Source organism: Botryllus schlosseri, chromosome 10 (assembly GCF_051294905.1).
Source record: "Botryllus schlosseri isolate E-star chromosome 10, Bs_hap1, whole genome shotgun sequence".
Lineage (NCBI taxonomy): Eukaryota > Metazoa > Chordata > Ascidiacea > Stolidobranchia > Styelidae > Botryllus > Botryllus schlosseri.
In genome coordinates this window covers 20258192-20281917 of record NC_137245.1, presented here as the reverse complement: position 1 = coordinate 20281917, position 23726 = coordinate 20258192, and the positions used below count along the sequence as shown (strand labels likewise).

Genomic DNA, 23726 nt, shown 5'->3' with positions numbered 1-23726 from the left:
AATCGGCGGTATGCAAAATCACGCAGATATCAACCAAGTGATTGAAATCGCTTTCGGGGACAACAATATAATTTTGTATATATGGTATAGATCCACACCAATTAAGCGAGGCGGGTCAGTCTCCATATCATGACGCAAATGAATGCGAATAAAATGTACCTTTGAGTTTGGTGTGATCCAACTCTATTTCGTGTCACACGAAAACTGCAGCCTACCCGCGAGTAAAATGATAGGAATTCAATACCAACTCGAATTCATATTATCCAAGCAACGCCTTTTTAGTGTTCTGGATTGTGCGATGACAATTATTTTGGAGGAGAGAAATGAAAAATTGTATCAATACTACTAACGAACACAACAAGACAAAACGCAGTCTATATCTCCAATTACGTTGCCACTCTGCATTCTACATATAAGGTAAGTCTACCTGATTAGGATGCATGTAATAAACATTTTACCAATCACTTTTGTGATGATGGAAGTTTTCGTGATAAATCTGTAGACCCAGAATGTTTTACATTGGGCACGTTCGATAGTATACGAAAGAATTCAAACTTTATTCAACCAGCGACATGCAGAACCGGACGCACGCTATATGGTCGATTGCTCGCGCAACTTTTTTCTTCTTTTCATATACACGGGGTGCAGTTAGATGGGCGAGGTTTAAGTGGATATAACATGGCGATGTGTCAGTAATTGACCTTGTTGGGTTTGGTAAGATATCGATATTTCGGGATGCAATGGCGATAGCATTTCCCGATACTCAATTTTGACACGGGGAAAAACAGCTCACTTGTTGAGTTGAGTTTCAAATCATTTTGTGAATTCTTTGACATACTACTCCCGAGAAACACTTAAAATTAATGAATATAACATATTACCATGTCTAGGAGATCTTGAGATAAAATCACCTCGATTTCGGGGTGGAAAATTAACACAGTGATTGTATATCGTGGTGTAATATTGTCATACACAGTCAGTTGGGTGTTGAGCGATTGGTGAATCTATATACTTGTCATACAGCGAGTCAGTTGAGCGATTGTATTTATCATGGTAACGGTAAGCGATTGATCCGACATCCGCCTTGCGAAACGGTGATTCCTCGTATTACATTTGCGATATAACTACCATAGTAAATAATTGGACTCGACAGGATACCCGAGTCATTGGTCCCACAGAATATAAACTCCTTTTACAGTTGAATAAAAAAGACAGGTCGTTGGAACATAGATATAACCAGGATTTATTTAGGTTGCTGGTTACAGTGATTTATGCTCATGCAACGTTTTTTAATCATATACATACACTGTTTGAGTTTGTCGAGTAAGGTGCGGTGTAAGTGATATTTCAGTAATTGAATCTGTTGGGTTGTAACATGTCGACATGTTGGGACGCAAAGGTGATACCATATCCAGAAACTCAATTTTGACACAGGAAAAAACCGGATCACTGATCGAGTGGCATGGTTTCAACCCTTGATACTGCTGTTTGATGGCCTTGATTAGTGTAAACAATTATTTTTGTGAAATATTAGCTGATAATCACATCATAAGATTCTGCAACACAGCATCACGATATATTGCAATATATCACATGGATTCGCTTGAGATAAGATCATCCGGATTTCGGATGTGAAAATTAACACAGTGATTGTATATCCACGCGTAATAATTTTGTCATACAGAGTCAGTTGGGTGTTGAGCGATTGTAGATCTATCATGTCTACTTAGCGCAAGGGCCGTGCATTTTAACGCGTGCATGGTTAATCCTATACATGCAGCTTGTCAAACGTTGATTCCCCGTATCACATTTACCACAGGTATTTATTGGACTCGGCAGGATACCATAGTCATTTGTCCGCGGAATATGTAGGTCACTACGCATTAAAACACCTGTTTTCAAAACCGCTCGTGGAAAATCAACCATATGCACGATATACAATGTAATTAGTTCGACGAAATACACAATTCGCGTCCATGAAGCGCCACAATGACGCTTTTCCGAAGCTCCGCAGGCCGATTTTCGACCGCTAGCTACCTCGAAATGCGGTGTTTCTGACTTCGAAATACAACATTTGTGACTTCCGGTATTTTACGAATCACCAGCGAGCGATTACACTACTGCTGGATGCCAGATCTAGAGACCGCGGCTCTTCGTTTCGGCGTCCTCCTATCTGTTCATAACATCGCATTGTGTCTTGTGTATTGCATTGTACATTGTGTGTGTCTTGTTCAGAATAAAATATAGTTTGTGGGTTATAATAAAAATTAGATAAATGCAGAGAAAGCACTGAATTTGCAACTATAGTGTACTGGCACTCGGGTAGCTGTCTGACTTAGCCGCGATGCTATATATCTGCTGATTGGAAATATGTGCATTGCGCCTCTGTCATTTCGTTTGCATTTATCAGCGAGCGTCACTGCATTAATGCAGGCATGCCAGTAGAGCGTCTATTTCCTCGTCGTTGTCGCCGATTGCACCGTGAAAACTTTTTGTCACTGTAAATATTATTATTTGCAACAGATGTTGAAATTTCAGTTTGGTTTTACATCGCGTTTATTGGTCGGGATCGGGAGTAAAATGATACTTTTTGGGTTTTAACTGTATTTGGAGTTCGAAGATTGATTTTACGGAGAGGTTGGCGGAAAAGGAAATAGCGACTCACTTGTTCAATTACTTTATTAATAACTGATGTTATGGCGAGTTAGTGTCCCTGGTAGTAGAAGAAAAAGGTCAGTGCATTGGAAAGATAAGGACAATGGACATATAAATGATTAAATCACAGTCCAAAGTCAAATTCTAGAGTCCAATCTTCCGTCTTTTTTCGATACAAATCATCGAATTCTTCGCTCTGACTGACAGTGAAATGATTTTTCCAGTCGCCAACTTTCCCTTTCCTCATGAAGTGAGAGATGTTGGCGTCGAATAGTCCGCTTGCAGTCAGACGGGAGTAATTCACGCGGTCGTTGTCTTTCATGTTATCAAATGCGCAATGATTTGCGATGATGGTGATTTGGGCGTCGGAGAGATCCTTCTCCAGGAAATTAGCTAACTTTTTGATCTCTTCTTTGCTGTTGTTTTTCATGTTTTCATATAATACGAAGTACATCGATCTTTCTCGGCTCTGTGACACCTGAATTGGCACGATTTCAATTGTGATTACTATAATCGCATATATCGATGTATATAGAAGAGAGTTGCATCACAAGTGGGTGGAAATATATTCTTACAATGACTACATCATATAGGATTTGGTGAATATAGTCTATATTAGCTACGATAATAGTAATACATACCTGCCAATATTTATTCACATGATCAAACCAAGAGCCTAGAACCAGGTTTCCTTGAGTAAATTGCTCAAGGAATTCACTGAATGGTCCGGGCTCAGGCAATGTCTTGTTCATCCTGTGAAAGTGATAGAACGACACGCAGTTGTCTTTGGGATTTCGAGCGACGTAGATTAATTTACCGATAGCTTCGTTTTGTACTTCGTTCGGCAAAAGCTGGAATGGCGCATGGGTCTTGATAAATCTGCAACGCATTATGTATATTGGAGTAAGTAACGAATAATCTCAATTTTAAAGTACATCGAATGTTGATGTTGAATACCGTATAGTCGTATTTAAGCCTGTTACAGAAGTACGAAATTATGCGGCTACAAAACGAGTTCAAATGGATTGAGTTTATCAATTAGAATATATCAACATTGGCGTCACCTCGTTTGTTCCCTTGGCCACGCATTCAACTCCTCAAGTCCATTCCCCGGAAGAGATGCGGGTTTGTCCATCCATCCGTAACGATCTTCCAACATTTTCTTCTTAGCGAGTGTTGCATCGGCGTCATTACAAATAAGCCAAACGATCTCTTGCAGCCAAGTTGTCCCTGCGTAAGTGTGACATGAAATACAAACTCCGATAAAACAGCATATCACCGTTTAAAGACTCGAAAATTTCCAGGCGTACATGATAACAGCTATGAGGGAAGATGGGGTGCAGTGGACACAGAGGCACAAGGGTATATCGTGAATATTTTGAAACCCGACATGAAAAATATACATCGCTTCGATGCTTTAGTAATTTCATAGTGGCCGTAATCCGGATGTGGTTTGATTTCGCCACGGTTGCTGTCTTTGTGAGAAAATGACGAGTCTCCTAAATTTGCTCCACCAGCACGATGAGGTGGAAAATCTCTGCATACGCCACGCTTAATAATCTAAACATTAAATTGAACTTTGCATGCCCCTTAGGGAAGCTTCTTGCACCCACATCGGTTATAGAAATGACTCAAACAGTGAATAAAGATAGGGATATGGAATTTGTATTTCCCCCTAGTGAACACTGAACAGTGACACTATTAGCCCTGCTAATACTACGGCATGTCAAAGCATATCGTTAAAAGTGTTTTTGCGACGGACCCCACCTCACCTGCTTTCGGATATGAAGCCACAATGACGTCATCCGGTCTCAATCTCATCTTCAGCACTTCATTGCGATTTTTACGCGACTTCTCGGCCCCAAGTACTGGGACGGTGAATCCATTCGACATGGTTTCCTCGCGTGGAACTATATTTCGAGAGTCGCCCATTTCGATATAATATTAGCTCAAGTTCCAATGGTTGCTAAATGAATAATCAACCTAAAATATGGTAGTGGGCCGTTGAGCATAGCTATGGAGGATACTTATCGGCTCAAAGTTTTCAAAGGCCTTCTGTTACAACATGGTGGACATGAGCTCCGCAGCTTCGTTCCCTAGGCCGCGTGATCGGTCTCGAGCTAAAGTAGCCTACTTGAGTACTCTGAAAAGATAAATGTACTTCGTTGCTGATCAACTCTGGTCAAAACAAACGAAATAGTAGAAGAAGCAAAGTATATTTGCTATCACTTTCCAGAGGCGCTGATAATAGTAGCCGCACTCACGTTGCATAATACTGCTTCAAACCCCCATTAAGACATCAATACGGAAATATCAAACCATTCGAATACTGAATTCTTGAAATCCTACCTTCCCCTTCACCTTCACCTTCCCACTCGGACACATAGAAATGAATCCGCAAGCTATGAGCATTTAGACATCGGCTAGGTAATAATTAACGCCCGTTACTCTCGTAAATGTTTGCTAAAACTGAATTCCCACAAATACTGTCGCGACATAAATCCGAATAAGTTACATCGGCATATTGAACTCCCATTTTGAGTTGAATGGTGATACTATTTCCAATATTTCCCTAAATCAAGCTCCAACTTTAGCCACACGCGATTAAAATTGGCGAAATACGGAGGACGCACTGAAGCGGTACCTTATCCGTTGCTCCACTCGAAGATGTCTGATGTAGCCGCTGTATGTATTGCATTCTGCTGACTCTGCTGATTTGGCATCACAGCAAATGCGAGGGCCACTGCATTATTGTGGAGAAACCTGTGTGGCTTATTTCGTCTTCGTTGTCGCTGATTTTAGTGTGGAAATTATTTTATTTGCAAATTATATCACCATCGTTTTCATAAGGCTATTTCAAGTAAAATGACTAATTTGCAGCTAATCTGGTGTCATAATTTCTTTTTCATTGCTTAGCGATGTCGTTTTATACAGGCTCTATCGCAGGCTGTTTTCAAGATGAAAAGCACTAATATCCATATATTACGAAACAAAAATGAAATTAGAGGAAGTGTGATATACAGATGAGCGTGAAATATGGACGTATACGTCCTCGTATATGTATCTGATTTCGCTAGTCATTATGTTAGCGTGATATCCGAACCCCCCTCCTCCTTGATTGACATATAGCTCGCGTGACTTGTAATGCACGGAAAACGGAGTCGTTTTCGGGATTAAACTAGCGAATGGGTCGACCTACGTCACATACAACTTGAAAACCAAGTTTATTTTTGAAAGTGTAGGCATGCCTGGAACACGATGTTTGGCCATGGCGAAGTGACGTAATTTTCCACTGTAACTAATATGTTTACAATTGTTGAAATTTCAATATGGTGTATCACCTCGTGTACCGGTTGGAATTGAGCCAAATTCGGGGTACAGTGTTTTACAGGCAACCAAAAAATTAGGCTACATCAGTGGCTCAGAGAAATTTGGAAAAATTATTTTCTGCAGAGCACCAGCGCACACCAAAATCGTCAGACGCAGAAAGACAGCATCCACCACTATAATCTACAATACTCCCACAAAAACTTATTTCGTAACCACATTTTGGCAGGGGCTGATTTGTATTGTTATCAAACCATGCCACCACGTGGGGATATCTCAAACATATGGCCTGTTATGGGGTTATAGACGATGAACATTCATATTTATTTATAATTACATTTATTGGTGAATTTAGATGATCGCGTGAGTATATTGCTACGATTGTACATGGAACCGAACTGTAAAAGCAGTGTAACTGTAACTCTAATGAGCAAGGTGTGTGGTCGAATCTGCAACACGCCAATAATATGGTGTTGCGATCGGCCATAAAACAAAACTTTGAGCCAGTTTTCATTTGCGGTTTAAAGGTTGGTAGATAGATTTTAGGGAGAGGTCGGCAGAGGTGGAAGTAGCGATATAATCGCTTGTCCACTTATTTTGAGAGTAATCAATTTTATGACGAGTCTCCCTATAGCTGCATAAAGCAAATGCCAGTACCATTGAACGATAAGAATCATTGACTGAAATCATAAAATCACATCCCAAAATCGAATTACAGTGAGCAATCATTCTATACCAGCGCAGAAACGACCTTCCTTGTAATGTCACAGAGGATTGTTGAGTGGTCGGGGAATTGGGCGATACTATTGGGTATAGGCGGATAGGTCAGTAACGATCGAATTAGCCTACTTCTACCTTTTCGGAGTGCTCAAGTGGGTTGAGTATACATTCACTACTGACTCAACAGTTATGTTTCACACTGCCAATTGTACTTCACAGTCTGTTATGTGAAACTACTTGACTTGTAAAACATTACTTCTATTTCGAAGGTTTATTGCATATTAAGGCCTAGTGCAGTATACAGTGCTGTGCTAGCTCGGTCACAGGCCCTCCTAACACACATGTAAATGACTATAGTCATAAGCATGCCTTATTCGCTTTCGTTTTGCAAGAGCATGGGAAAAGCTAAACCCATAATTCGCGTCGGAGCCTTTGGGGCTTCGTCACCCTTTCGGGCAATTCATCGTCTATAACGCGGCCTTCGAGCAATGCGGTAAGTCGACTTGCTCCACATGATCCATTCATGGAAACCTCCCTCGCATACAATAGCTGCGATTTTCCGGAGGTCTGGGACCGTCATGTCCACAGATTCGATCAGTTCTTCCGCGCTTCTCACGTCCCAGGATCCTCTCCAGTCCAGCACTATACCGGCGACACGTATCTCCTCCATCTTTGTTTGTGATTTTACCCACTGCATGATATGTGGAGTCTGTTATTTCTCCACTTTGCCTTTCCGCTCTTTATCCAGGTCGGCGCTGTCAGAACAATGGTGACATCCATTATCGTTGCCACTTTTGCATTCCGGTTTATAACTATTAGATCAGGTCTCCTCCACGTCCCTGATGTCTTGACTGTGGTCTCGACGCAGACCTCGCAGCCTTTGCGTTCAGCTGTGCTTTTCACGTAACTAACAACCCGATTGTGCCTTTTAATGCGAGTGGCATAGGTTCGTGGACATACTTGTAAAATATGCCTCAGCGAAGCTATTTTCCCACAGCATTCGCACCTGGGGTTCGTGCTCGGCCTCCGCCTTGATTTTCGTGATGGGGTAGGCATCAGATTACCTCTGATTTTAATTTCGCCGATATAGTTTCGGCCATCCAGAATAGAGGTCTTACCAATCCATTCCGATGCTTTTCCGACGTTGTCGGCGTTTGTTAGTCCGCGACCATCCACCATTGAGAGAAGTTCAGATCTGTTTTTCTCATCCAGTGTCCGTGTCGTTTCGTCTGTTGGCTTCATTGAGTGGCCATGAGCTGTTCGGTATTCTAGTACTGCTTGAATAGCAATATCTTCTGATCGCTCAAGCTTTGCAAATCGGCGAGTTTTCAATACTGGCACCCGTTGACTCAGGGAAACAATCCCGAACCCGCCGTGTGCTTGGGTAGCGTGGAAGAATGCATTTGGTGTATCTTTTGGCATCTTTAGCCAGTAGCGCACCGATTCCCGAATCGCTCGGTCAATTTGACATAGGTACTTCTTCGTTGCATTGGCAAGTACTAGTTGGTGGTACATTGCTGGTACGATATGCTTATTCAGCATATAGAGCCGTTGGTGCGGTTTCAGGGGGGCTCGCGTTGTTTCAGCGAGTTCCCTTTTCAGTCGATCCATCACTTCCGCTCGGGTGCAGCGCGCATTCACGGCTACTCCTAAGTACTTGAATGGCTCGTCTATAGAGATCGCCTTGACTGACTTGCCTGCTATCCTCACGATCGATCGGGGATTTACGGACCAGTTCTTCTTTGTTCCATCAGTTTGAATAAATAGGCTCACACATTTCTGGAGGTTGATGTTAAGCCTGCATGCCATCAGTTCTTTTTCTAGCGTGGATAGCTGCATCTGCAGCGCCTTGGGGATTGTAGCTGTCAGGATAATATCATCAGCGAATGCCATGTATGGTACGCGAACATCGCCGATTCGATATCGAGTGAGGACAGACACGAGTCAATGACTGTGTTGAAAAGAAAACCCGAAGTTGAGTCTCCTTGCCTTACACCCGATCGGATCTTGATAATTTCTGAGCATCTCCCGGAGACGCATAAGCGTGTCGAGATCTCGTCATAGAATGCCTTTACAGAGGCAGGGAAGGGTGCCGGAGCTCCCAACCTGCGCGATGCAGCAAGAACGGATTCTTGTGACGCCGAATCAAAGGCCTTTGCGAGATCTATCGAAGCTAGACACAATTGTTTCCTTTGCTCTCTCGCATATCCAATCATACTCTGTAGCAGATAGGTATTATCCATGAGGCCGTCCCCTGCAGTGAAGGCTTTTTTGTCTCGGGTCGAGTTTGAACCCTGACTCCAGTCTCTTCGACAGGATTCGATGGAAACATCGGAGGCTCATATTTCCCATGGTGATCGGGCGATATTTTGCCGGGTCCTCCGCCCCTTTCACTTTTGGCATGAGGATCGTGATTGCTGCTTTAGCATCCGTTGGTGGGCATCCAGCGAGTAGCCATAAGTTATAGTTAGCTCGCAAGGTGACCCTATTAAGGCTCTTAAGCTCCTCCACTGTCATGCCATCTGGTCCGTGGGCCGAAGATCTCATCGAGTGTAATGCAGCATCCAACTCTGGTATCTCGATTGGTTTGACCAGATCCCACGCCGGGGGATTCAGGAGTTCCGGAGTCCTGTTATCAGACTCAGAGCCACGCTCGAAAATCTGCCGCCAGAACCTCTCAGCTCTAGGAAGTTGGAGGGGCACTTGATCCGATTCCTTATATTCCTTCTACTTCTACTTGAGTAACAATTCTTACTACTTTTACCACCTCTGGCTATGGCCATATATCGTCCTTCCGTTCGACACACTAGATTATTGGAGTACCGATCAGTAGCCTATATTTTTAATGCGTACTAATTCTGCTATGAAGCAGCTGAGCGGAACAGCTGGCACTGGTCTGGCTACTGGGTTACCGCTTAGGCATTGTCTCATTCCATATGATGGTGGCTGGTTTCTACAATAAAATAATTGACCAGGATCCCGTTGATATATCGACTTGATGTAATCAGATTAGCGTGGTCCCTATTATATTCCCAATCCTACTTAGAGTGCTGAAGCCGATCAGTGTCAGATTTATAAAGCCTCGCTATATCAATCTCCTCTGTAAGTCGAGCCCCACTCGAATGTACGTGGAAACTGACTGTAAAAGCAGTTATATTATTTTACAAAACAACTCCGGGATGGTCGCTCAAATCCGTCACGCACCAGTATTCTCGTGTGGCGATCAGGAGCAAAACAATACTTTATTGGTTTTATCTGTATTTGGAGTTCGAATATTGATGGATTGATTTACGGGGAGGTTGGCGCAGACGGGAATAACGACTCACTTGTTCAATTACTTCATTAGTATGCGATAATAAGGCGAGTTAGTGTCACTAGTTGTAGAAAGAAATTGTGCGAACGACAAGACCGATGGACAGCCGTAAATAACTCACAGCGCACATTTAAATTCTAGTGTCCAATCTACCGTCTTTTCTCGATACAATTCATCGAATTTTTCGCTCTGATTGACAGTGAAATGATTCTTCCAGTCGCCGACCTTCCCTTTCCGCATGAACTTAGAGATGTTGGCATCGAAAACTCCACTTGCAACCTGACGGGAGTAATTGACGCGGTCGTTATCTTTCATGTTGTCGAAGGCGCAATGATTTGCGAGGATGTTGATTTGCGCGTCGGAGAGATCCTTTTCCAGAAAATTGGCCAACTTTTTGATCTCTTGTTTGCTGTCGTTTTTCATGTCTTCATATAATACGAAGTACATCGTCCTTTACCGGCTCCGTGACACCTTAATTGACACGATTTCGTTTGTAATTAATATAATGGAATATAGAAATATATATAGAAGACGATTGCATCACAAGTGGGTGGAAATATATTCTCAAGGTGACTACCTCATACAGGGTTTTGTGAGTATAGTCTATATTCGTTACGACAAAAGTATTACCTGCCAATATTTATTGACATGCTCAAACCAAGAGCCCAGTACCAGGTTTCCTTGAGTAAATTGCTCAAGGAATTCACTGAATGATCCAGGCTCACGCAATGCCTTGTTCATCCTGTGAAAGTAGTAGAATGATACGCAGTTGTCTTTGGGATTGCGAGCGACGTAGATTAATTTACCGATAGCTTCGTTTTGTAATTCGTTCGGCAAAAGCTGGAATGGCGCATGGGTCCTGATAAATCTGCAAGATATTATGCACATTTGCGTAAGTAACGAATAATCCTAATTTAAAATTTCATCGAATGGTGTAATGTTGAAGTTGAATACCGTATAGTGGTATTTAAGTCTATAAAAGAAGTACGGAATTATGCGGATGCGAAACGATTTCGAAAGGATGAAGTTGATCGATTAGACTAGAGCGACATTAGGGCCACCTCGTTTGTTCCCTTGGCTACGCATTCTACTCCTCAAGCCCATTTCCCGGAAGAGATGCGGGTTTGTCCATCCATCCGTAACGATCTTCCAACATTTTTTTCTTAGCGAGCGTTGTATCGGCGTCATTACAAATAAGCCAAACGATCTCTTGCATCCAAGTTGTCCCTGCGAAAGTGTGACACGAATTACAAACTCCGATAAAACAGCCTGTCACCGTTTGAAAACGTTCCAGGCGCACATGATAACGGCAAATCATGCCGTTTCGAGGCACTTGCTTGCCGGCCTAAGTGTGTCATTGCACTAAAATCAAATATATGAGTTCAGATTGATGTGACCGGTGTGGACCGTATGGCATTTCCAGAAGCACAATGAGATGGAAAATCTCTGCATACATCACGCAAAATATTCTAAGCAATAAATTGAACTTTGCAAGCCCCTTAACGAACTTACTTGTATCCTCATGGCTCATCAATTGCCGAAACAGCGAATAAAAATAGAGATATGGAATATGCATTTCCCAGTTGTTAACAGTGATGCTATTAGTCCTGCCAATACAAAACATGCCATAGAAAGTGTTTTTGCGACTTAGTGCACCTCACCTGCTTTCGGATATGCAGCCACAATGACGTCATCCGGCATCACTCTCATCTTTAGCACTTCATTGCGATTTTTGCGCGTCTTCTCGGCCCCGAGTACCGGAATGGTGAATCCATTCGTCATGGTTTCCATGCGTGGAACTAGATTTCGAGAGTCACCCATCGTGATATAATGGAACCCCAAGGGTCTGTGGTTGCTATAATAATCCAACTAAAATAAGGTATAGTGTAGGGTTACCATATTTTTTCGAAGCCAATTCCGGGCACTCTTTAACGCCCACTAGCGGATTTTAAAATGAGGTATAACTCATTGACCGTCAATATGACGTCACACTAGCAAAGCATTGCCCATCGACTGTAAACATTATACAGGAATGGAGTGGAACATGGTCATGAATTGGGCCATCTGTAATGTGAGCTCTGGTGATTGCCACTTGCACGGGTCTGCAATAGATTCCACCAAGGGCCGGATGAAATCATCTGGCGGGCCGTGTCTGGCCTGTCAGGATTGTGTTTGGCAGCCCTGCTATACTGTTAGGTCGGTGGACTATCTGTATGTGTTTTAATCAGGTCCGAAATTCTACCCCCCCCCCCTTTCGCCCAAAAAAGCACTGATCTTGGGCACTTACTATTTGCATTTGACTATTAAATTTTTTGTATGAATTCTGTCAATAATATTGATTCTTCCATATATTAGGCTTCTATAAAATGCACCAGCTGGTTGCACATCCGGTGATTCCCAACCTTCTATGGTCGTAACCTCATTTCTCACTTGAAAATGTTCCGTGGCAAAGTTCAAAACTTGATAAGCTGATTACTAAAAAATTCAGCCTGCCCAACTTAGTCACGGCCTAGGAAGCTGATTACGTCCAACATCATCGCGATCCCCAGATGAAGGTGAACGACTCGAAGATTTGGAACCACTGTCTTTGATTAAAGCATCCAATCGACCTTAACCAACTCTAGGAATATACCGTTAGTTTATAATTGCGATTACAATCAGACTTATTTCAGTAAATGATGGTTATTTATATTTCTTTTGATTGTATTTTTGGAGAGGGTGGTGCTTGGTGCCCATACCAATATCATTATACGTTGCATTAACTCGCGCGCGGCGCGAATAGCGATTTTGTATAGCATAAATCTGCTTGAAAATAATATTGTTTATGTTGATTTACGAAAAACTTTTGAGCCTGCTTCAAGCCTTCAAAATTCCGGACATTTAGGCATATTTTAGAAATTCCTCCCGGACGCAGATTTTTCAGTGAAATTCCGGACATGTCCGGGAAATTCCGGACGTATGGCAACCCTAGTATAGTGGGCTGTCAGTCCTGGACTAGGACACCTAGCTATTGAGAATACTTATCAACGAAAGGCCGCTTGATCACACTACCAAGGAAAATATTTTTGAATTTTCTAGGACTCGAGCTAACGTACTGGAGTAGCCTGAAAAAGTAAACGTACTTCGTTACTGACCAACTCTGGTCAGAACAGACGAAGTAGTGGACGCAGCGAATATTTACTACCATTTTCCCGGGATACTCAAGTTACATATATTCCTGTTCCAAACCCTCATTAGCACATCAATACGGAACTACCAAGGGACTCGCACGATGCCTGTTCGGAAATCCCATACCTTCACAATCTCATTAAGATACATAGAAATGAATCTGGAAGCTTTGAGCATTTAGACATCGGCGAGGCAATAATTAATGCCCGTTAAGCTCGTCAATGTTTGCTAAAACTGATTTCCCACAAATACAAATACTGTTGCGACATAAATCCGAATAAGATAAATCTACTTATTTAACTCCTATTCTGAGTTGAATAATTGTGATACTATTTCTAAAATCTCATTACATCAAGCTCTAACCTTAGCCCCACGCTATTAAAACTAGAGAAATACGGAGAATGCACTGAAGCGGTACATTATCCGCTGCTCTACTCGATGTCTGATGTAGCCGCTGTGTTGCAGCATTAGCTGACTTTGCGGATTTGGCATCAGTGCAAATGAGAGTGCCACTGCATTATCGTAGACACACCAATGTGGTTGTGGTTTACTTCCTTTTCGTAGTCGCTGATTTCAGTGTGGCGAAGAGACGTAATTTGTCAATGTAAATGAATATATTTACAACAAGTGTTGAAATTTGGTATATCACCGGGTGGACTGAATGGAATCGAGCAAAATTTTCAATATAAGCTACAATCCATGTCTGAGAACGCTTGACAGCGACTATGATGAGGTCATGTTGGTTCAAAGGTGTTATTTTAGGATCGTCTGAAAATCTTAGTCTACGTGGCGAGCGTAAGGCACTTTTGTTTAAAATCATTTTGTGACTTTGTTAAGATTAGGGAAAAAGTTCCTCCGTTCATCAAATATAGTTCTTGTGACGAAATTTCTGTTCACACTTTGTTCCAGAGCAGGGGCGGGCAACTTCTCCAGTCGGTGGGCCGGATATAGGAAAATTAAGTACTTGGCGGACCGGATATTGCTAAATCGATACATTATCCGCCCGTTTATCCACATATACAAGGAATAAATCGTATTTACTGAATGTATTTTAGCGACAGCAGTGTCACTTCGAAGCCATTTCTCGTCGATAATGACGACGACCATGTGGATTTGAGAATAGCATTGTCATGTAGGCGCCGCCATGTCTGCTTCTATCTGATCAATCAACACACGGTGCAATCCCTAATTAGGATTTCAAGGCGTTCGATAAGCCCGGTACCCCAAATTTACCAAGATATCAATTCATTAGGGATGAGTAGGTGACGAGATAGCGTCGTTGTTCAACTGTGAGGTCTAATTAATCTCGATATTGAATGCATGCCCAGTGCATTGCCCACGTCCTCTACGAAATTTGAAAAGTGGCCCGCGACTCGTTTTGAGTTGGGGACCCCTGGCATAAGCGGTGTCGTACAAAAGCCTATAGAAGTGTGCCGTGCTACAGGTCGGTGGTTACGGAATCAAAGATAAGAAATATCAGCCTGGTGTAAATGACCATTGTAGTCGACAAACACCATAATTACCACAAACGACATTAGGTACATCGTAAATACCGATAATGAAGTTCTTGTTGTTTGTGGTATTCACGGTGTTTGGCGACTACTATGGTCATTTACACGAGGCCGATATTCCTTGTTTTGGATTCCGTATCTGCCGACTTGCAGCACGGCCCACTTCTAGGCTTTTTGTAAGACACCGCTTACGCAGGTGAGATGACGAGGAGGAGCCTGGATAAACCAACACTTAAGTAGGAATTCTGGAGTCGGACTCGAAGCCACAGCCCATTAGTGTTATAGCAGTGGATTATAGCCTACCACTACGCTATCTCCCACAGATAATGCAAGTCTTCTCGCTTCGACGGACTTAGGCGTAAGCTCCACTCTCGCACACCGCGCATACACGTAGGCTATATAATAACATACAGTCACTAAAATTTGGCGTACTAAGCAGGTAGTGGGGAATCTAGGCAGAAAGGGGCCGCGGGTTACATTATCATGTAAGACGGAAAACTGTCCGCGGGCCGGACAAATGCCCTTCGCTGGCCGAATCCGGCTGTATGTTGCCCGCCCCTGTTCCATAGCATATTCCAATCTATTCTTGCGTAATGCTGACAAACACTGTATTTCTTTCTGAAGCAACAATTCCCAGACAGATGGTTGACATTGGGTTTGGTCAATGCAATCGGAAATCAAACATTATCCCCATTTCCTTTAAACAACCTGTTTTTGTCTGGACACTTGCTCTTAATGGTTATGATCATAAAAGAGCGCAACTTAGAGGACTGTACCGGTAGTGAACTGAAATTATTTTCAGCATTTGAATGTAGCAAATCAGGTATCTTGCCAACTCTCAAACCCCGCGGGCCGCCGAATATTATTTAGCGAGCCGCATACGACCCGTGGGTCGGTGCGCCCTGCACTATACACAGTGACCGCTACAGTGGTGAATGAAGCAATAAACCTAAGTTTTTGTAAACTAGTTTTTTTTACTTATAAAGACTAGAAAGGGCAAAACAGTAACATATAGAAGGTTGTCGGTACTCATTCCACAGAAAGGCCAAGGAGATTTCCAATGCTGCTCCTATCGAATGAAAATTCGAAATAATTCAAACCATAGCTGTGTTAATTCTGATTAGCGGTACCAAAAATGTAAGGTTTATCAAATCCAGATAAAACACATGTGTGTAATGTGATGTGTATAATTGTATTCAATTGCTTCCAATCCGTACTGTCACCTCACATCATGTCACTAAGTCGTGATTTCATTCCTGTTTACACCAACCGGAACATTTCAGCGGTTCGCACACTCCCTATAATCCGAGTGACAGGAGTCGAGTCAATTCGAGGGGTCGAATTCGAATTTCAATGTCCAGTCTTTCGTTCGTTCCTGGAACATCCTGTCGAATTCATCGTTTTGATTGATGGTGAAATAATTTTTCCAATCACCGACTTCGCCTTTTCTCATAAACTTTGAAATTTTGAAATCCATTACCCCAGAAGCGTCTGCCTCCGAGTAATTGGCGTTTTGGTTCACGCTGAGATTGGCGAAGGTGCAATGCCGCACGATTCTGTCTATTTCCTCGTCAGACAATTCTTTCTCCAAAAAGCCGGCCAGTTTTTTAACTTCCTCTTTCAGGTCCTTCTTGAGATTCTCGTAGGTAACAAAGTACATGGTATCCTTGCGTTCTTGATAAACCTGCGCCGTAATACATATAGCCGTCAGCAAATGACGTTCGAAAGTTTATCATGGTGAATCATATACATCAGGGGTTCTCAACCCGCGGCCCGCAGACGATTCTTTTGCGGCCCGCGACATCTTTTAATATAATCACTACTGGCCCCGTATTGTTATGGAAGACCGATGTGTCACATTTGTCGAAGAACAGTTGTTGTAACAAAGTCTAGAAGCTTGAAATGATAGCACGATAGTTTCATCTGGAGTTATACATATCAAACGTTGCTAGCTTGGTTTCAAGCCCAGCAATCCATATTTCGAATCATTTTTAAAATTGCCGACGACGTGACAGACGCATTGCTCAAAATTGCTTGGAATATCGCTAAAAAACCAAGAATCTGCTAGAGATGGCATGACTTCAATAAAACTTTAACGTACTGTGCGAATATTCGTTGTTTCCGGAACTTAGCAGCAAGTCCTACATCACCTGACAAATTTCGAAGCTACAGTTGTCTGATTCAACAGTCACCAGGAGACTAACAGCGACCTCAGTCGATCTTTTATCGCAGGTTCTGTAACACGTTGCCACGTAGACTACTTTTAGCCTAGCATTGGACCTATCCATCGATGCACACAGTGCACACACATTGCATAGCTAATTATCCAGATGCTTTTTATCAGAGTGGGCATGGGCATATTTCCAGAGGAAATGCTGACGGGGCAAACGTGGGAAGGGGACCAGGACATCAATTTGACAAAGCCGACTTCTGTAACTATTGGTGTAGGGCTCCAGCCATGGAAGGAAAGGAGAAGAGTTGATCGATTTGCTCAGAAATGACCCCCAGCGTCTCAATTCTTCTCATATCATTGAGAGCTCGAAGTGACAGGTGGAAGGGTTTGAAGGGTGCATATTAGGGCTGTTCAAAAGTAACTTTTTTTTCAGATTCCAGCCATTCACTGATTAAAGTGTCAGGTTACCCTAAAAAACGCTGCACACCAAATTTGGTTCGATTTTAACAAGTATAGGACTCCGTAGATCCAATTAAAATTTTTAATTTATTATGGAAAATTGAAAAAAGAAATTTTCCAAATTTTTCTGCCAACCCCATGAAATTGTTGAGCTGTCTTCAAAGACATTGCAAAACAAATTTGAGTCAATTCCGACCAGCAGAAGCGGAGTTATGTAAGTTTTTCGTTGATAAATCGCGGATTATCCACCGATCAAGGATAATCCGAGGATTATCATTGAAAAACTCACATAACTCCGCTTCTACTGGTCGGAATTGACTCAAATTTGTTTTGCAACGTCTTTGAAGACAGCTCAACAATTGCATGGGGTTGGCAGAAAAATTTGGAATTTTTTTTTTTCAATTTTCCATAATAAATTAAAAATTTTAATTGGATCTGCGGATGCCTTTACTGATTGGAATCGAGTGATATTTGGTGAGCAAGGTTTTCTACTGCAACCTGACGATTTAAGAGGTGACCGGCTTGAATCGGGAAAAAAAAGTTATTTTTGAACAGCCCTAATATGCACCCTTCAAACCCTTCCACCTGTCAATACCGACTGCATATACAATACCGACATGGCAACGAATGGAATGTATACGCTACATGAAGGGATTTACTTGCGCCACTTGAAGATCGATATTGTCACAAAAAAACAGCAACTGCAAATTTACGAACGCTCTCCATTAATGCTTTTGAATGCATAAAGATGTACTAAATGTCGAATAAGACTGATAAATAGGCCTAAATTTGATAGTAGCCCACAAATACATGGTGATAATTTTCTGCGGCCCGCAGCGTCTCTTAGTGTGAAAATGCGGCCCGTTATACGAGGGAAGTTGAGAACCCCTGATATACATGTTAGACACCGATCTGAGATTATGAGCAGAGTCTTCATTTATATTTGGTTCCATTTATTAATTACTCAAAAATTTCGCAAATGAAACTGGACGTTAAGAACACAAATGAATAGGATATAGTCGTAAAAATACCTCATTCAAATACACACGCACATACACTGTTAAGTTACTGTTCAGCTAATGTTTAGACATGGGTGTTATGCGAACGTTCACCTTAATAGGAAAGGACAAGTTTGGGACAGCGATATGGAAGAATACACTCCTTCTAGTGATGTACATAGTGCATGGATTAGGTCTCAGAAAAATGAATTGCGATGGACTTTTGATCGGATTCGCATTTACAATCTAACTGCATGCACTGTGTTTGTGCAGCATACACGTAATAGTTCTGAATTCAAATTCAAATTTGAAAAATAAATATTCTGAATCATAACCGGATATGGACCTTGACCTGGACACGACTGAAAGCGAATTCGGGGTTTTTCGATTTGGATCTGACAAAACTGTTGATGAAGGTGTCGTAGCCAGGAATGAATTTCGCAATCAAGTAATAATCTGGAGATTCATAAGACGAGAGGCATACCGCAGCTCGGCTCGCGTAAGCAATATATAGCTCATCGGTACGATTTAGCTCACCTGCCAATATTTTTCAACGTGTCGAAACCAAGACCCGTACGCAACATTGCTACGACAAAAATTGCTCAGGAATTCGCTCCAAGTTCCCGGCTCGGGTAGGCCGGTTACCACCATTTTATAAAAGTGATACAGCGACACGCACAAGTCTTTCGGATTTCTCGCGACGTAAATCATTTTCCCTTTTCCGGAACGCTGCAGTTCGTTCGGCAACAGTTCGAAGGGCAGGTGTGTCTTGATATATCTGCAAAGCGCAGGCGGATTATGCCATTGGCAACGTACGGACAGTCGCGGTGTATAGATGCCAGGACAATCCAAAGTGGCAGAAAAAAGGGGGCAAGTAATGACGTAAGTAAATCCCAGAAACATGAGCTAGATCTAGAATTGGACAGAGAAATATTAAGTCAATGCTAGTGAACACCGGAGATGCAATAGGCCAGCGGTTCTCAACTGGGGGTCCGCGAAGCCTCAAAATAGTAGATAACCTAATTTGTATTTTTTAAATTCGGCAAATCACGAGGCAGTTTCGCCTAGCAGCAGTAAAACTCACTAGTAAAACTACAGAGCCCAGATCAACGGAATGGCCATTTGAGATGAAATATCCAAGTGTGCAGACTCATTTTATTTGCTAGATTGCCAATAACCTACTGATACAAACATTTTGCTGTTTAGAGATGCTTTGTTGGGGTTCGTGGAAAAAAGTTGGAAAATAAGTAAGGTCAATCACGGTGACTTCGAACGTTTACAAAAATCAATTTTCCTCTGCAATATACACAACCACTTTTTCGATAATAACTTCATGATAAGCTGCTATAAATAGAAATGACCAGGCTTGACGTTATATACTCATTAAATGAATTTCTTTGTCGATTCTGGTGCCATATTTGTTGCGATCATACCCCGAATGTGTCGTCGAAAGCGTTAAGCGTTATAATTACATTCGCCACCACTACCGGCACTCTTCCATATCAAATCGAAGGGGCGGATTTTCAAGACACGACCACGTATTTAAGAAATGCAGTTGCAGAATTCGCTTTGAAATAATAGTCAACCCAATTTCTATACGTGAATAGTATATGATCTTATTTTCAGGAAAACTCATTTTGTTGCTGTTTATCACTAAGTCTACAGTAATCATTTGCACAAGACAGATGACGATTGCACGATATAATTGAGCTAAATTTGATCTAAAACTTCGTGGGGTCCGCGGGGGTCCGTGACGGTCCGAAAGGGGTCCGCGAAGACAAAAAGGTTGAGAAACACCGCAATAGGTGGTACATAGAATCCAATTATGGCGAGCTAAACAACATAATCATATTGTGTGTTGTGACGATCAATAGCTATCTCCGCATATACCTTCTCCTTTCCTCTGGCAGCTTTTCTATGGTCTGCAGTCCACAACCGAAACCCTGATGATCGAGTGCCTCCACGTACACGAATCGGCGGTGGACACTACTTTGCTTCGCGGCTACGGTGTCTGCGTTGTGACATATCAACCAGACAATCTCCGACACCCATGTCGTGCCTGTGTATTGGAATGGTTTGCCGTGAACATCTATATTGGACTCGATTATTAAGACACTGTACATCGATCTACGACTCTTGAGCAATGTATAATGAACAACGTATAACACTGATATAAATGCGTGCTTACAACGTACGCCGTTGCCGTCGACGCAATAATACAATGCTGTATTGCTGTACAGAACAGCACAGTGTACATTTGTACAATGTACACATTGTACACACAAAGGCGGCATAAAATAGACTGGGAATATCACTTCCAAATACAAGGATTACGCTCACCAGCTTTCATATACGACGAAACAATGATGTCATCATGTCTTATATCCAACTTCAGTACCTCATCGATTGAATACTTCAGAAATGCACGGGGCATCAATAGTGTACGACCGTTGGCAAGCGACAAATTGTGAAGGACAGGTCTCCTCAACACGAAGCGTTGAATGCCCAGCTTGAAGCTGATGTTTAACACTGAAGCAAGAATATAGCTTTAAATCGGGGGTCTCCAACTGAAAACGGGTCGCGGGCCGCGGGCCTCATGAATTCATAGGCAACATTGTTTAACAACCATGTTTTTATACATTTACGTCAGTACGACGCTGTGCTGTCCGACATGGGCGATGGGGGTAAGCGCGTAACTACCACAAAAGAAATATATTTATTAAACAAATACAAGTACAACAAAAATATAAAGGTCATCACTAGGGCCATTTAAAGTCATTAAAGTCATATTTTTTTCTATGCATCAGTAAGTCGTGAAATCAATTTTAGCGCAAAAACCGCATCCATATGGGGTATATTAAGAAAGTTATAAAGTCATATAAAGTCATATTTTCCTGGTTAGGTCATATTTGAGTTATAAAGTCATATTGTTGTATACTTTAAATAAAAAGTGCCAATTGAAGCAATTACGCACTAAGAAAGTAAGGCAATTTCTGGTTGAACGAAGGCAAACTGTAAGGTTAACCTACATAACATTACAGTTACAGTCGCAGACCTATGAGGTCACATATTGCATTGTGTTGCTACACAATCTGTTTTACTTCTGTGCACTGAAGTGGGACGTCATTTGAAGTTCAGAGACTTCCACAAGTGAAAGAAATAGTCAACGCACGGGAAGCTGAACGAGTTATTGTAAAGATCGTCAAAGATTCAGTGAACGATCCAAAGTTGACGAGTCAGTTAACAGAAATATGCCTCCACTACAAAAATATTTCAAACTTGATACTGAAAATTGAAAGTTGTGCGTACACTATCAAAGAAGCTAATGCTGATCTAAATGCCCTCGATTTCGGAAAAGATCCGCTTGAGCTCAAAAATTACATTAAGAAGCGATTGGACAAAAACGATGTGAAACAAATTATGGAGCTACAAAGACAAGACATTTCACCAGCGCTGTATGCAAAACTGCAGAAGTGTCAACCAACATCAGCGTCTGTGGAGCGCTCATTTTCCTTAATAAAGTCAATTCAACTCCAACATTCCACACTATGAAACTGTACTACAAAAGTGGTTTAAAATAAAAATGGATGTGTATTACTGTTATGTTGTTCATGTTTTACTCGTCAGTTCCATGAGTGACGTTGGTTACATGTAAAAACACACGATTTTCGCATAAAGTCATATAAAGTCATATTTTCCCAAAAATAAAGTCATATAATTGATTTTTTAAGGTCATATAAAAATGGCCCTAGTCATCACGTTCGTGCTATTTTGAACTATTAGATGCGCATGATACCTGGCAACATATTGAGCGACTAAAAATGGATATTAGGATTAGCTAGACACGGTACTTGCAAGAAAACTATCTGTCGTAAAGCTTGATCTTGTGGGAAAGCCCAAAGTCGTTTTCTGGGCGTCTTGGTCTTGGCAGTGTCTGGGTCATTGCACGCCAAGGTAATATGCCCATGCCCATTGATATCAGCTAATTATTCCTCCATGGAATGCTACTAGGCCTACCATCGCCGAAGCCGTATCAGCTAGTGCGGAATGGTGATGTTAGGCACATGGGAATAGCTTATTTCGAACAACAACAACGATATTTTTATACTGAAATCAATTTCAGCATTTCCAAAGGCTTTACTAAGTGCTCGTCCGACATCTCAAGTCAAATCACGGGCTGCAAAGTACGACCTCGCGTGCTGCGCCTTGGTGACCCCTATTTAAAGTGACGGGGTTACCGAAATATCTCATAAATATCATACATGCAGGTAATGGATATGCCCTGGCACTTAGCCATAATTTTATTGGTGGTGCGTATAAAAAGGGTAGGATTCAAGCACTTACGCAGGTCTATTTGGTCAGCAGCTCGCAGAGTTCGAAACCAGAGTACACTCGATAGCACAACAATAACAACTATGGTGAATCCAACGACGAGACACATCCCCTAATGAAATCGAAACCGCGTATGGCCGTCACTGCGAGAGGAAATTCATTACATTAGCACTTAACGAAGTTACCAGAACATGCTTCGGGTATTCCTTCATACATTGCCAATGTTAAAGTTGTTGTAACGGGCGAATTCCTGCAGGACAGTGGCGATGCATTGGAAAGACCTACAAAACACAACTAGACTAAACTTGAGCAGAACTGTTTCCTGCAGACCTGGACATCGGTATCAAAATGATTTTCGTTGCTCTATTTGTAACGATGAATTTGCCTGATGCACATCCTGACTGATGACGGAGTAAAGTCTCTGGCGATCAAATCTACTTGTGCGTATTCAATAAATAGCACAGATAAACGAAAATATGCAACACGCGACTCAGTGATTCATGCGCTTGAGAAGGTACAATTTTCTGCTTACTGTGGCATTGCTAAATTTCTTACGGCCGCGTAATCATTTGCCTATCTCGTTAACCTACTACTTACTGTAACTATACATTGTTAACGAAAACGCAATTGTCAAACTCTATAGCCACGATCTTCGTTTGCTGCTACCGCTACACTATCAGCACTGCAAGTCTTACCTAAACTACAACATCCCTGCTGTATACTACTAGCATGATTGCTACAAGATATCTAGCTGCTGGCAAATCAGGAACAATCACACCAGATTTTGCCTGTGTTGGAGAGACTCATTGAACCGACCAAGCATGAAACACTACTGCTTTGGGCGATCACCGATTACACTTCAGCAGTCGCTTGGCGTTACGCTATTAATAAGCCGCCTGTGCTATATTTTATCGTTCGATTAAGGCGCTGGCGACGAACAAAATCGATCGGTAAACCATAGCTAACATATCTATTCAGTTACTTACAACAACACCAACCTTTCTCCACAAGACGAGCTATAGAATTGAATGGAAGTAGACTGCGACACGTGAAAACAAGCACGGCGCCAT

General features: G+C 42.0%; 4 protein-coding genes and 1 long non-coding RNA gene across 5 annotated transcripts in view; 1 reads left to right on the top strand and 4 right to left on the bottom strand.

Annotated features, from left to right (window-relative positions):
• LOC145448180 (uncharacterized) overlaps positions 1-23726 on the top strand; it is a 453937-nt gene that overhangs the window by 428687 nt on the left and 1524 nt on the right. The window lies entirely within an intron of this gene.
• On the bottom strand, positions 2539-5023 carry LOC145448926 (sulfotransferase 1C4-like). The gene is made up of 4 exons (XM_080327382.1): positions 4428-5023; positions 3720-3885; positions 3297-3534; positions 2539-3133 (listed from the first exon to the last, which is right to left on the bottom strand). The coding sequence occupies exons 1-4, from the start codon at positions 4585-4587 to the stop codon at positions 2780-2782; spliced, it is 918 nt and encodes a 305-aa protein (XP_080183508.1). The 5' UTR covers positions 4588-5023; the 3' UTR covers positions 2539-2779.
• On the bottom strand, positions 9505-10462 carry LOC145449193 (sulfotransferase 1C1-like). The gene has a single exon (XM_080327670.1). The coding sequence runs from the start codon at positions 10460-10462 to the stop codon at positions 10133-10135; it is 330 nt and encodes a 109-aa protein (XP_080183796.1). The 3' UTR covers positions 9505-10132.
• Positions 10744-11886, bottom strand: LOC145449194 (sulfotransferase 1C4-like). The gene is made up of 3 exons (XM_080327671.1): positions 11677-11886; positions 11077-11242; positions 10744-10883 (listed from the first exon to the last, which is right to left on the bottom strand). The coding sequence occupies exons 1-2, from the start codon at positions 11834-11836 to the stop codon at positions 11103-11105; spliced, it is 300 nt and encodes a 99-aa protein (XP_080183797.1). The 5' UTR covers positions 11837-11886; the 3' UTR covers positions 10744-10883; positions 11077-11102.
• Positions 15785-22912, bottom strand: LOC145448169 (sulfotransferase 1C4-like). The gene is made up of 5 exons (XM_080326512.1): positions 22669-22912; positions 20665-20853; positions 20215-20383; positions 18862-19102; positions 15785-16378 (listed from the first exon to the last, which is right to left on the bottom strand). The coding sequence occupies exons 1-5, from the start codon at positions 22763-22765 to the stop codon at positions 16019-16021; spliced, it is 1056 nt and encodes a 351-aa protein (XP_080182638.1). The 5' UTR covers positions 22766-22912; the 3' UTR covers positions 15785-16018.